The sequence below is a fragment of the Neopelma chrysocephalum genome, unplaced genomic scaffold (genome assembly GCF_003984885.1).
Source record: "Neopelma chrysocephalum unplaced genomic scaffold, ASM398488v2 Primary Assembly neopelma1_97390, whole genome shotgun sequence".
Lineage (NCBI taxonomy): Eukaryota > Metazoa > Chordata > Aves > Passeriformes > Pipridae > Neopelma > Neopelma chrysocephalum.
The window spans coordinates 1,648,120-1,662,055 of record NW_020926031.1 but is presented as its reverse complement, the minus strand read 5'-3'; the positions used below and the strand labels follow the sequence as shown (position 1 = coordinate 1,662,055).

Sequence of the window (13,936 nt, the reverse complement as noted above, 5' to 3'; positions counted from 1 at the left end):
TGGGCAAGCTGCAGGGAAGATGCTTGGCAGTAGGCCCAAGCACGTGCCTTTGGGGGCTGCCTTCAATCACCCTTCTCCCTCCATGAGCTGCAGTGCACTGGGAGGGCCTGGACAGGTATCAGCCATCCATCCCTATCAGTCCATTCCTTTCTGCCAAGCACCATCCCATTGCAGATGCCTGTAACCTCTCTGCAGTCACACCAACATCTCTCCCTCAGGGGAAACCCAGAGATGAGATGTCAGACATCCCTCTCCTGGCAAGCTGGAGCAAAGCCAAGGAGCGGGCTCGAAAGGGACAGGCAGACATGGCAGGGGGCGCACTGCCCTCGGAGAGAGCAGAGCCCTGCCCGAGCTCCGGCCAAGGGCTCCAGCCGCTGTTCCCGGCCCACGCCAGGGAGCGGCGGCGGAGGATCTTGCATTGCCCCCCCGTGGCCATGGCGGGAGGTGCAGGTGGACCCGAGACGCCTGGGAGGCCCGGGGCGCCAAGGCCTCCAGCCAGCAGAGCCCAAGAGACGGTCGGAGGGGTCCTCAGAGAGGCGCTCACCCCGTGCCAGGCCATTGCAGGCTGTCACAGTGACAGTCGCAGGCTCGGTGACCGCAGTCCCGCCCCACTCTCCATAGACACTCCACTCCTGTGCCCAGACCCCGATCTGTTCTATGCCTCATGGGGCCAGACCACAGCAGAGTCCTCGGGGTCCTGAGGGGTCACAGCCTGAGTCCATGCCTGGGAATGGCCCACGCAAAGGAGGAGACAAAGCGGTGCTGCTGTTTGGGCATCCACATTTATTATATGTCTGGGGCAAGCCCAGGACTGCCACTCGCCTGGGCCCCTCCAGTCGAAGGCCAGCGACACATCCTCCTTAAATATTGGTTATAAAACAAATTTCTTTTTTTCCTTTTTATTTTTATTAAAAACCCCATATCTATCTCTCTCTCTCTCTCTCTCCACTTTTTTTGCCTTTTGTATTTGAGTATAAAAGCAGGGGCAGGTGCTCCACCTTGCCTGCCGCTACCTCCGCAGGCTGCGCTGTGCCTGCCTCAGCAGCGTGTCGAAGTCCAGGGAGTCAAACTTGCTCTTGACGGGAGCTGGGTCAAAATCTTCCCGGTTTGAATCTGGAAGAGACGGAGAGAGGCTGCCTTGAGCCACTGACACAATTCTGCCCATCCCCACAGCAAACTTCTCATCTTGCTTCACGTGACAGCGTCTAGACCCAGAGTTGGGCCGGCCTCCATCACAGCGCTGGAGAGACAGGGAGCCCCCATTCAACTTCCCTTCAGTACAGGCCTGCATGTGGCCCTGCTGCCAAACCTGAATGACACCAAGAATAGGGACCCCCTATAATTCAGGGAAGGAGGTACCAATCCTTCAACATGGAGGTTGCACGACTCACCCAAGTCGGCGTAGTTCCTCCTGCAGAACTGCCGGCGGCCGCCAAAGCACAGGTCAAAGGGTTGCTCATCTGGGCGCCGCAGCTTGTGCCCACTCTCGATGGCAGCAAAGGCTTCCTCGGCATAGCGATAGGTGACAAAGCCATAGTTATCCCTGACACCGGAGAAGAGGGAGGATGGAAATCAGCAGCAACACAGTTACAAACACGTTTGTCCCCCCTTGGCCTGCACTGCCCCCTTGAGTAATGGGAAAAGGGTCAAGAGGAGCCATCCCTGGGAAGGGGCTGACCCACATCCCCACAGCTCTTACCCCTCAGACCGGAAGTGCAGGGTGCACTCCTCGATGTCCCCAAACACAGAGAAGCGGTGCTGCAGCTCTGACCGTGTCATCCTGCTGGGGATCTTGCCAATAAACACAACTCGACGCTCCTCCTGTTGGCAGGGATGCCCCATCCATGAGCAGGACCTCTCCCACAGAGCACCCTCCCTGCATAGCCACCCACCACACCATGCCCTGGCCAGGCAGGGCCTCCCAGCAATGCTGCCTGCAATGCTGCATCACCGTGGCTTTCTGAAGTGACAGAGAGTGTGGACCCCCAAATCTTTAGCCCCATTTTCCCAGCCCTCCAGCACTCACTATTGCACGTTCCTTCTGGAGGATCCTCTGCCTTTGGTAGTGGTCCTGTGCATCGCAACTGTATCTGGCAGGGCAGAAACCAAACACATGAGCTACGGGATCATGGGGGTGTCAGGAGAGTGATCCCAAACACAAGGGAGATACTGAAGGAATGGGTCCATTCCTGCCCAGGACACAGGAGGCTGGGAGAGGGGTTGGGAAGAACTCACAGCCCTGCAGGGTGGCAACGCTCACCTTCTCCGCCTGTTACTCCTCCTGCGGGGTGAGGGGGAGCGGGACTGGCTGTGGGATGTGGACCTGGACGAGTAGGAGGATGTTGATGATGAGGATGAGGACCTGTCACGGGACCTGCCACATGACCCACAGCTGGAGCGAGAGGAGGAGCTGTGGGAACATCTTGAGCGGTATCTGGAGGAAGGAGAGACACAGCTGAGCTCTCCCCATGGCCAGCACCACGAGGCTCCAGAGATGAAAAACACCTCCATCCTCCCCACGGTATCCATTCGGACAGGACCCATCCCCAGGATGAACTGGACTGTGGAAATCTCTACCCAAGATAGCCAGAGCAGTAACAACACTACAGAGATGCTGCTCCACTTGGCTTCCAACACCGCAGAGAGAAGGGAGCAGGCTCACAGCAGGCACAGCCCCTGAAGAGCAAGAAATAGTCCCATGGGAGCTGTGAAGCACAGGACTGCAACCAGGATGGCCCAGGAGGGGTTGGGACTGCTGTGCTGAGCCCTACACCATGCAAAGGATGACATTGGAGCCATCCACATCTGTGTCCCATGCAACGGCCGGGTGAATGGAGACTGCAAGAGCTTCTCTGGCAGGGTCAGGTAGAGCTTAAGGGCAGCAGGACCAAAACCTCTCTGGGATCAAGCTGTGCTGCCTCCAGTCAGGAGCACAGTCCATCTCCAGCCATGCTGCCCAAAGGTGGCCCCTGCCATAGGCAAACCCAGGCCTGGTGAGTCATGCTGCCTGGTACTGCCACATGTTCTCCTGGAGCACAGCAAGTCAGGATGGCACAGTCCGCAGAGACGTTTCTCAGCACTAGGCCAGCTGCATTTGCTGGAAAGCCAAGCCAGATATGTCACTTGACAGTCCCCAAGCTGCACAGCCCTGGGACAGGGCACTATATACCTGTCCTTTCCAGCTCCAGCCTCTACGTTTACTGGTCATCAACAGAGGGGTCTTAGTTGGACAGGCCCCTTACACCCAGAGATGTCTCCAGAACTGGCTGAACACCCAGGAGAGGACAACAGAATCCCTTTGCCAGCTCCAGTGCTTCCCAGCCCAGCTGGGACAGGCTGTGCTTCACTCAGATGCACAAGGACTCCAAAACAAATGTGTCCCACAGAGACCAAGCTGTCCCATTTCCCTACATAACCACCTCCATAAGGAGCGCAGGGAGCCCCTGAGGCAGCCAAGCCAGACGGGTTTTTCCCTACTTGCCTCCAGCAGCTCCCTGGAGAGCTCTGCTGCAGCTCCTCTCATTTTTATACCTAGGACTGCAGCAGCCCCATAGCACAAACAGAAACACCTGCAGTAATACCCCAGAAAAAGCATCCAAGAGCCAAGATGCGGCCAAGAACCCATGTTCCAGGAGGAATAAGGAATCCTGGCTCAGTGGTAGCTTTGCAGACGCACCTGTCCAGATATGGGGTTCAATCAGACACCCATGGGCAGGGTGTCACAGCAGCTCCCACAGTCTCTGTGAGCCAGGCACCCCTTCAGAAGGGCCACAATGACAAAAAGGTCACAGCCATCAAGTAGGACCATAAAGAGGTGCCTGGGCACCTGCAAAAGACCAGCCACCAGATGACTGCCCCAAGAGAAGCGACAAACAGTGCGCAGCTTACCTTCGCCACCGCTTGGGGGGTGGGGAGAACGACCGTGACCGGGATCGGGAGGACGAGGATGAAGATGAAGATGAGGACTCACTAGCTCCATCCGAACTGGAGCTGAAGGAGCGGCTGGCACGGCTCCGGCCTGCCCTCCAGCTGTCGGTAGAGGGGCTGGGTGAGTCCTGGGGTCTCCGGTAGCAGCGCAGGGATCTCTTGGCAGCAGCATGGCTGGGCTGGGCACTGGGAGTCCGCACCTCCTGATCCCGGCAGGGGGATGCAGCTGGAGACAGGAGCACCGAGGTGGGGGGACTGCTGCACCTGGTGGCGGCCTTGTTGGGGATGGTAGTCCGATAATCCAGGGGGGCTAGGCAAGCCGTCCCCACCGGCTCCTGGATGGGCCTCACAGTGGTGGTGGGGGCTGGCGAGGTGGGCTCAGGTTGGTCCAGCGTCCGTTTGGTTAAGGAGGAGATGGGTTTGATAGTTATGTCCCGGTGGCGTTTGACATTCCAGCGGGAGCCGCCCTTGGCAGGGAGCTGTGTGCCAGTGATACTGTTGCTCTCTGGCTGTGCCACAGCTGGGATGCAGTAGTCATGGTCTCCCGAGCACACGTGGTTGGGGGCTGTGCCAGTGGGGGCCAGCACCACACTCTTCCCCTGGATCTTGTTTGGGGGAAGTGGCTTGGCTTTCATCGGCTTGGCTGTCTTCTGGGACCCTTCCTGGGACGTGGACCCAGGCAACTTGGCCTTGGCCAGCAGCGAGACAGCAGGCAAAGGCTTCCAGAGCTGATGGGGGGGCGTCGCTGGGGGAGTGAGGCCTGTGAGAGTACCAGAAGGCTTTCAAGAGCAGCCCCTTGATGCAACCTGCCCAGCTGGGCTCCCTCATGGCCAGACCTCCCTCACTCCCCAGGCTGTCTCAAAGCCCCACAACAGCTCTGCCAAGACACCATGGGCTCCCCTGCCCTATCCCAGGTATTCATTACCTGCCACATTGGCCAGCTCAGAGGCATGCAAGCCATCCGGGGGCTTCCTGTCCTGCTGGGTCTGTCCATCCTGCTGGATCTCAGGCCTGAGAAAGGGAAAGGAGCTTTGTCAAATGCAGCAGGCAAAGCCCAGCCCCAGTCCCCACACCTGGGGCACCCATTCAAGCTGCACCAATGGCCAGACCAGAGGGACAGAGAATCCAAGAGAGCTGCAAGGACAGAATTTGCACAGCCTGGTCATGCTCATCACTGCTTCTCCCATTCAGTGCCAGCTCTGGCCCCAGTCCAGCGACAAGCTCATCCCCTCCTGGGCTCGTACACACAGCACAGTTCACACCCTGCCAGGACTTAGAGCTGCCCCATGCCCCCACCAAAGGCAAGACTCAGCACTCTGCCAGGCTCCAAACTGGGGCACCAGCTGCCCACGTCTTGGTACTCACCCAGAGCTCCCTGTAGGCCTCCTGTCCTCGGGGGGCTGCACAGGAGTCTCCTCCTTCTTGGCTAAAAAGAGAGCAGGTAGGTGAGGATGGTGAGAGGTCAGGACTGGAGGGCAGGGGATACACAGAACACCCCAGGCATAGACAGGGAAGAGTTTCACAGAATCCCAAACCCAGCTCCCTGTAGAGAGGAGTTGCACATCCCCTTTCATTCACAGACTCTTCACCACCCCCTTGGTCGCCGTGGGGACCCCTGGCCACTTTCACAGGTCAAGAAAGAGATAGAGGCAGAGACACCCCCAGGACAAGGCACCTGGGCAGAGTAATACCAGCCCACAGGCAGCAGCATCGCAGCCCCTCCACTCCCACCCCACCACAGGGAGCACGGGCAGCCCAGGGAGGCCAGCACGGCACAGAGGGAGCCCCACAAGGGACGGCACGCTGCATCCGCACCTTCAGACTTCTCAAACTGCTCCAGCAGGCTGGACAGGTCGGTGGCTTCAATCCCTGGGCCAGGGAGAAAGCACAGCAAGTCAGGTCAGCCAAAATCCTCCTGGCACCACAGGGGTGCATCCCAACCCCATCCTCCCCCAGCAGCAGCCTCCCTGGATGATGGGGCAAGCGCTTGGGAGGAGAAGCAGCGGCAGAGCCTGCAGCAGCTCTGTGCCTCCTGCAGCAAGGACAGGAGCATGCAGTTCTGCAAACCCAGGAGGGACCAGTTTGGCCACAGCCAGCCCGGACCATCCACTGGAGGCAACATCCTAGCAGAGCACTGGGAAGAGACTGCAAGTCCACGGGCATAGCTTTGCCACCCTCACCACCAGAAGTGGAAGGAATTGGTTCTGCTGCATGGGCTGCCAGCAGCACTGCAGCCTCACTGGCTGGTGACACTCAACCCATGCCCCCACAACCCTCCCACTCACCGATCTCACTGATGAAGGCTTGCACAATGTCCTTGCTGCTGTCACTGGGCTGTGCTGGGCTGAGGAGCGGCTGGTGCCTCCACGGCCGCACAGCGGGCGCCTTGTTGGGCAGGCTGCTCTCTCGACATGCTTTCGGTGGTGGTGCCACAGCCTGGGAGGTGGATGTTTGGCCAGGCAGCTCCTGCCCAGCAGCTGCCTTAGGCTCCAGCAAAGCTCTCTCCACTGTCCCCTCACCCGGCCCTACAGCCTTCTCTGTGGGGCAGGTGCCAGGGGACTCCCCAACAGGGCCAGCGGCAGGGGACACCTCCACAGGGCAGTGGATGGCAGCTGGGAGGGCCTTTGGGAGCTGGGTGGGGGTTACAGCCTGAAGCTCTTCTGGAGGTTGATTGGGGGCAGCCTGGGGGGCTGGTGCTGCAGGAGGGACCCTGCTGGGCTGGGCAGCAGCAACTGAGGGGGCTGGCAGAGGCTGGGCTGAGGCAGGAGCTGGAGGGGCCTTGGGGAGAGAGCTCTCCCCTGCCAGCCGTGCCTGCCTCTTGGAGTCCGGTACCCTGCTGGTCGCTGGCCTGGCTGGGCCACCTGCAGCTCCCATCTCGCTGGCTGGGGCAGCAGGTGGTTGGGCAGGGAAGGCTGGTGGCTCTGGGCAGCTGAGCACAGGGGCGGCGGGAGGCTGCCCATGCAGGAGGGCTGTGCTGGGGTGGCTGCCAGCTGGGAAGGCAGTGGCAGCCTGCGCTGCTGTTCTGGGGTCCCTGTATGCCAGGGCAGGCACCGGAGGTGGCATGGGGATTCCTGGCCAGTAGGATGGTGGTGCCCACCCCACTGGGGCATAGGGTCCACCAGGGCCAAATGGAGGTGGGGGAGGCACAGCCGGTGGGGGCCAAGCCATGGCTGGAGGTGGGAGCCCAGTCACCATGTGAAAAGTACTGCAAGAGCTGGCAACAGGTGGTGGGGGCAAACCATGGCAGCCCATGGGCTGGGGGCTGAAACAGGGCCAGGAAGGCACTGGTGGGTAAAGGGTGTAAGCACCGGCAGAGGCTGGCGGCATCCCGGCAGGGGCCATCCCAGCGGCTGGGGGCACGTTTGGTGCAGCAAAAGGCATTGGTGTTGATGGGGGTGGTGGAGCCGTGGCAGGTGCCACAGCTGAAGCCAGAGCAGTGGGAGCTTTGCCAGCAGGAGAAGGGCCAGCAGTGGGGCTGGCAGGTTTCTCCAGGCCCTCCTGAGCACTGTCTGCATCGGTGGCAGAGCGCTTGGGTGACACCAGGCAGGGGATCTCTGCCAGCTCTGCTGGAGGCTCGGGGACGCTGGGCCACTTGCTGGCCACTTGCTTCTTGTCTTCCTGGCTGCTGCCCAGGCTGGACTGGCGATGCAGCATGCGGATGCGGTATTCCCGCAGGCTCAGCGCCTTGGGTTTGGCTTCCTTGGGCAGGCCCTCACTTGGCTCTGCTGCTGGCAGGTTCTGGGGGGGCTCCAACTGCACACCTTGCTCCGGGAGCTGAGAGGCAGCCTCTGAGACCCCACTGCTCTGTCCAGCAGATGTCTGTGAATCTCCCTGGCCCTCAGCCTGGTCTGTCGGGCTGGGACATGCAGCTGCTGGCTGCCCCTCCACGCTTGGTGTGGTCTTCTCCAGAGGCACCACAGTCTTGTTCTTCTCTGGGGCCACGCTCACCATTTCTGGTGATGGCACCTTCTGCAGCTCCTGCTGCACTTTCTTGGGCAGGAAGGCCCCTGATGTGCTCCGGGGCCTGCCCCGGGGTTGTGGTGCCCGCTCAGCATTCAGCTCCATCTGCCCCTCCTTCCGGGCTCGTTCCAGTTGCTGTGCCAGGAAGTCTGAGACCTGGATGGAAGGACATGCTGCCCGCTGACGGCTGGTGGCCAGCTGGCCCAGGGGCTGCCCAGAGCCAGCAGAGCGAAGCCGGTGGGCCACACAGTCCCTGCCAGGCTTGGCCTGCTTGCTTTGGTCCTCCTCTGCTTTCTTTTTCCGACTCTTCCTTGCTCTCTCACGGCCCCGTCCCTTCTCAGAGCACTCGCGTTTCCCACCCACTGTGGCTTCTGTGCTGTGCCAGGAGCTGCTGTTGGGACTCCAGGCTCCAGGTGCTGCTGCCTCTGGTGGGGAGGTGCCCTCTGGGGTAGTGCAAGAGGGCTCCTTCCCAGGCAGTTTCTCTTCCTTCTTCTCCTCCACCCCAGTTTCCCGGGTTGGAGCTCCAGGCAGCTCCTCTCTATCCTCTGGGATTGATGCCCTGGTACCATCCTCTGCTCCCAGGAGTTGGAGCTCCAGATCAAGGGAGCTGGGAGCCAAGGGCTGCAGGACCACAGGGATCTCCACACTCTCTCCCTCTCCAGGCACAATTTCCAGCAAGACCGGACTGCTCAGAAGCTCCTTGGCCACGGGCTCAGTCTCGGGGTCCAGGCACACAGTGAAGGTGGGCAGGCAGTACGGGTGCATGGACTTCACCAGCTCACTCAGAGACACATCACCTGTGTTGATGATGCAGGGGTCTTCGTGCTCCTCCACTGCTGCCCCAGCCTCGCTCACACAGAAATCCACAGCCTTCATGCTGCTGTCTAGCTCCACACCCAAGGCAGCTTCCTCCTCTTCTTCCTCCCCATCACTGCGCTGTGGCAGGGGTTGCTCTCGGGCCCGGTGCCAGCCCACTTTCCTCTCCACTCTCGGGGTGCTGCAAACTTGCTTCTTTGGCAGCACTGGGTCCTCGAGGCCATGAGTAGCACAGTCCCAGGCCAGGTCTGCATCAGTCTGGGAAGGGGGACCACAGCAAGCATCAGCTCCTGGGCTTTCACCAGAGCTCCCCCAGGCACAGACAACTGTGGGTCTGCTGGAACTCTACAGCAAAGCCCCTGGGCAGACAAAAAGCTGGGACACATTTGACCCTCCCAGTATGACACCTGCCACCCCTATGGGAGCATCCCCAGTCCCCGGTACCCACCGCCTGGGGCAGACCCTGCTCCTACTGCCACTGGTGTCTTGCAAAAGCATTGCTTCTGGGAAAGAATGCCTGTGCCAGGCGGGAAGGCTGGGACTGGGGGCAGCAGCAGGGACAGTTATCCCAGCACCATCCCAACACTGCTCCTTCAGATTCCTCTGCTCAGGTGCTCACCTTCCCAATCACAGAAATACTGCTGCTGCTGCTGAGAGGCCTGAGAGCCTTGGGCTGCTCCAGGGCAGGGCTCTCACATTCCAGCAACGGACGGGACAAGGTGAGAAACTTCTGAAACTGAAGAGGAGATGGACAGAGGATGAGACAATGGCAGGTTTATGCTGCTGGAAGGGACAGGCCACCCCCAGCCCCACAGTGACCACGCACTTCACCCCACAGAGCCTGGAAGCAAACTCAGCCCTGTTTCACCTTCAGCGTCTGTAGCTCCGGTTGGGGATGTGCTGCTCCCTCTGGCACTTCTCTGGCTCTACACCAAGACTCAAAGCGAAGGCATGGCCCCCCAGGACTACACTGGAGTCCTGGGGGTGTCCAGGCCTGGTTCAGCCCTTCTCTCACGTTACTAGTCAGAGGAACCATCCCAGGTTACTGGGGACAAGGGTCCTACCACCTCAGGACACCCACATGCCAGGACCTAGCAGAGCCCTGCCTGAGCATCTTCCCACAAGTTCTGGGGTCAGGCTGGCTCTGCCCTGCAACTCACCGAGGGATTCTCCCGCTCACGAGGTGAGGTCAGCAGCTCTGCATCCATGATGGTGTCGAAGGGGGACAGGGTCTCATCATCCGTGCTGTCCAGGATCTCCGTGATGGCAGTCAGCAAGGACAGCTCGTTCTGCACGTCCAAGCAGACCTTGCTCTGCTAAAGAGCAGGGGCAGTCTCAGAGTGTGATGGGGCACAGCCACAAGACTTGGCCCTGGGGGACATTGCTGCCACCCCCACCCACGTCACAGCCAGAGCCAGCCCAGCCACCACATCCCGCACCCGTGTGTGAGCTCCCACCTCGCACAGAGAGAGATCCTCAATGATGGAGATCACAGAGGAGTCGAGATAGTTCTGCATTGTCCCGAGGATCTCTTCAGCCTCTAAGATGGTTTCTGCATCCAACGACGTTAAGTTCAAGTCATCCTCGAGGGAAAAGCACTGTTGAGGAGCATGGGGAGCCAGGTAAACACTTTGCACAGCCCCACTACCAGTGCTGATCTCCTCCACAGCACGCACAGGCTCCTGATAGCCTGTGCTGCAAACTGTGGCTGAGCACCCCCACCCCCCAAACACGCAGGGGAGGCAGGTGGGACACGGCTGCAGGTCAGAAGCTGGCACAGGGATTATTCCCTCTTGCTTTTGGGAGTATCTACCCCACTGCACAACGTGGTGTGCCACTTTCAGCCCGAGACCTGTCTGGTTACCAGGATGCCTCCACACCAAAAATTTCTGCCTGATTTGCTCCGCAATTGCGTGACTGGAAAAGATGAACTGATGAAACCGCAGCCTCTGCTCAACACCACACACTGCTCATGTGGGACAGGGAGGGGACAGGCAGGCTCCCGCCACCCCATGGACTGTCACGCGCTCCCCCAGCTCCAGCTCTTGGCGCTTCAGATAAGCCCAAAACCATTACGAAATTCATAACAAATCACAGGAGTCAGCAACAGAGATGCAGCCAGCTGCCACTGCTGGTGCCCTACCACAACACCTCTGCTGCAGGCTACAAGAGGACATGCTCTGTGCTTGCAATTCAGGACCAAACCAGCTTTGTTACTCTTATTCCTTCAAATTCCCTGCCCCACATCCTTTCTTGTCCCTCAGGTACCTCCAGGGATGTTTGGGTAATGCTAAATAACTTCAAAAAGGTCTTTGCACTACACTTCATGGTGCCATACAGTCCAGTGCTGCAGGAAGGCCAGGAAAAGGCACGAAAAGCCAGATGTCAGGTGAGGGATCAGGCAGCAAGCTCTCTTCCTCCCCTTGGAGCAGCACTGGGAGAATCCGGCCAGACCTTGAGGATGCTCATCTGATGCAGCTCACCCGCGTTTCATGCAGGCACTGCTGCTCGCACGAGCCTGATCCCACATAGGATAAAATGCACCCTGTCCCTGTGTAGGACCTGCCTGTACTCTGAAATCCTCTTCTAGCAAGCAGGAAACTGCACCGGAGGGAGAGCAGGCATTTCACTAAATAGGTGTTTCCTAGAATATAGCAGTACTAAAACCACATGCCCAAACCCCTGGTTCCTGGGGCTCTTCAGAGACTTGTTCCAATCAGACAGAGCAGGCACCTCTGGCTGCAGCACAGCCAGGAGCCCCGTGTGATCCCAGAACACAGGCATCCCAGGAACAGGCTGGGAATCAAAGCCCGAAAACCCACAGCAATGTCCTGTGGACACCCATCCCAGATCTTCCCAGTCTGTGACACGGCAGCCTTAAAGACCAGGAGTCTGCAGTGCTTTGGGGCTCCCCAGCCAGTTCGGCAGCCTGGGCCAGCCTGTCCCAGGACCCTCTGCCAGGAAGCGGAGTCCACCAGTGACACCAGGACACCACCCCACTGTGCAGATCAGGCTACAAAGCAGTTTTACTGCTCAGCATCTCCAGTCCCCTCCCTCGCCCAGTGCTGGCTGCAGGTCAAAGCCCGGCGCAGAGCCCACTGGCAGCCCTCTAGGCACAGCCTGGCTGTGATTCCTGGCCAATCCTCACGCAGATACTGGGAGGAGCGGGGAAGTACATCCAGGCTCGCACGCCCAGCTCAAGCGCGCTGGCGTGCAGCCCTGAGTCAGCGGTGACCGGCAGGCAGACGCACCCGGGCCACTGGAGAAGCCAGCAGGATGGAGCCCCAGCAGCCCAGGGACATGGGGGCCAGCTGACCCCTGCCTGCTGACTGCAAGGGGGTCTTGGGGACACCCCCAGGGCTGCATGGCCCTACCCATCTGGCCACAGGGCTGGCTCTCCCCAGAGGCAGCGTCTAATAAGAGGTTTCCAGCCATGACCAGCACTGGACGTTTGGAGGGAGGGAAGCAAAATCCTCCCATTCAAATGGCCTCTTCCCGCAGCTCCTGCCCACAGCCTGGGAGGGGAGGGAAATCTCCCAAGCCTTCTTCGACTTCCTTGACTCAGCGCTTTGCAAGGAGTCTCACAGCTGTGAGTCACCAGTGAGCCAGGCTGTGTTCCCCCAAGACTCCCTTTGATCCACCTGGGGCCAGGCACCTCCTGCAGCTCTTGTTGCTTGAGCATCACTTGTGCGTCAGGGTGGAGGTACGAACCAGCCCAGCCTGCTCCTGTGCCCTTGCTCGCTCTCCTCCCTGCCAGACATCTCTGTGACCCCTAACTGAGGAGAGGCATCCCCCATGCTCCCTCTATTTGCTTTACAGCAGGGAAGAGGGTCACGGGAACGTTCAAGGACGGGCTTCAGCTCTGGCCACACTCTGCCCAAGCAGCCAGCACTGCCAGGGAGAAGGGAAATACCCACAGCCCCAGAGCAGGTTTTGGACACGTGAGGGGCTGGGATTTCAGCCAACAGCTTGCAATGGACATGGCCTGAGCCCTGAGCATGGCCACCAGCTCCTGCGGCATCCACCCTGTGCAGGGGACACTGCGCCTGCTGTTCTGGTCCCCGGGAGGGACAACCGAGGCTCCTGCTGGTGACACGTGTGCCCGGCGTGCGACGGCTACGCCCCAAGCACAGGGCGGCCATGCCCCGGGCCGGCTGCCAGCACCGCTCTCACCGGGCCCGAGCTGCCGGCAAGGGCGCGGGGGGAGCCCGGGAACTCGGGGGGCTCCGCCCGGCCGGCGCGGCACAGCTAGAGGTTTCTCCCTGGATTCCTCAGCTTCTTTCAGGAAGCATCAAGCGGGAACACACCTCCCTTCCCCACACGCCGACCACTTTGCCCGCGTCGGGGAGGGGCAAGACGGGCTCGGCATCCCCCTGTGCGGAGTCGGGATGGGGGGGTGTCTCCCCTGCAGTCCCCTGGCCACGCAGGAGCACCCTAGAGGGGGGCAGTGGCGCGGGGCTCCCCGAAATCCCAACAAACGCACAACGCAGGCGCCCCGGGTCCCCTCCAGGGATGCTGCATCCCCGTCCACACAGCAGCGCACCGGCACCCAGCGCCCAGTCCGGCGCCGCCAGGTCCCATCGAGGCCAGTGACAGCGGTGGCGGCAACAGCGCCGCGCCCCAGACCTGCCCCGGCGCCAGAGCCACTTACCCCGGGATAAAGCCCCGCTTCCCGGGGATAACCTCCTGGTGCGGCTCGGGGAACCTTCCCCTCCCCGGAGCCCGCCACGTCCTGCACCCTCGGCTCCTCCACCGAAACCAGCAGGTATCGGTGTCCCAAACCGCCCCCTCCCCGCTCCCCGCAGCCGCAGGTGACACAGGGCGGCGCCGGGATGGGGGGACCGCGGGGGGATGGCTGGCCCGGCGTCCCCCTGGTTCACACTCCCCAAGGCCGAGGCGTCACCTCCCGCGGCGGGCACCGGGCCCCCCCGCCCCGTCGGGTCCCGGGGCCGCGGTGCTGCCCCCCCTCCCCGGGGTCTCCAGGCGCCGCCACCGCCCCATCCGGCGGGAGAGCCCCGGACGCCCCACTCCTTGGCCCACAGAAGGGGCGCCCCACTCCGGGTGCAGCGGAGGCGCCCCCGGCCCGCGCTGAACCCCCGCCCGCCACCAGCGCGCCGGGCCCGCTCCCGGCACACGTGGTGCCGCCGCCGCGGGAGCCGCCCCGGCCTCCACGTGTCACGGCGCGGCCCGGCGCGCACGGCCGCCGCTCACCTGCAGGGGGCTGCCAGCGCGG

General features: G+C 61.2%; 1 protein-coding gene across 2 annotated transcripts; it reads right to left on the bottom strand.

Annotated features, from left to right (window-relative positions):
- Nucleotides 1-766: 766 nt before the first annotated feature.
- Nucleotides 767-13,930, bottom strand: PPRC1 (peroxisome proliferator-activated receptor gamma, coactivator-related 1). 2 transcript variants are annotated; one of them, XM_027672338.1, is made up of 14 exons: nucleotides 13,915-13,930; nucleotides 10,161-10,301; nucleotides 9,864-10,019; nucleotides 9,323-9,439; nucleotides 6,213-8,961; nucleotides 5,743-5,796; nucleotides 5,293-5,353; nucleotides 4,853-4,938; nucleotides 3,889-4,687; nucleotides 2,261-2,434; nucleotides 2,027-2,090; nucleotides 1,700-1,821; nucleotides 1,392-1,543; nucleotides 767-1,113 (listed from the first exon to the last, which is right to left on the bottom strand). In XM_027672338.1, the coding sequence occupies exons 2-14, from the start codon at nucleotides 10,218-10,220 to the stop codon at nucleotides 1,010-1,012; spliced, it is 4,698 nt and encodes a 1,565-aa protein (XP_027528139.1). In that variant the 5' UTR covers nucleotides 10,221-10,301; nucleotides 13,915-13,930; the 3' UTR covers nucleotides 767-1,009. The 2 variants fall into 2 exon arrangements, with proteins under 2 accessions (XP_027528139.1, XP_027528140.1); XM_027672339.1 differs by having other exon boundaries at nucleotides 9,864-10,016.
- Between the last annotated feature and the right edge of the window lie 6 nt (nucleotides 13,931-13,936).

Excerpts from the sequence above, each read along its gene's own strand:
- PPRC1 (XM_027672338.1), bottom strand. The coding sequence starts at position 10,220 with ATGCAGAACTATCTCGACTCCTCTGTGATCTCCATCATTGAGGATCTC. Across the intron at positions 10,020-10,160 it reads AGGATCTCTCTCTGTGCGAG|CAGAGCAAGGTCTGCTTGGA; the intron begins GTGGGAGCTCAC and ends CCTGCTCTTTAG. Across the intron at positions 5,797-6,212 it reads AGCCTTCATCAGTGAGATCG|GGATTGAAGCCACCGACCTG; the intron begins GTGAGTGGGAGG and ends TCCCTGGCCCAG.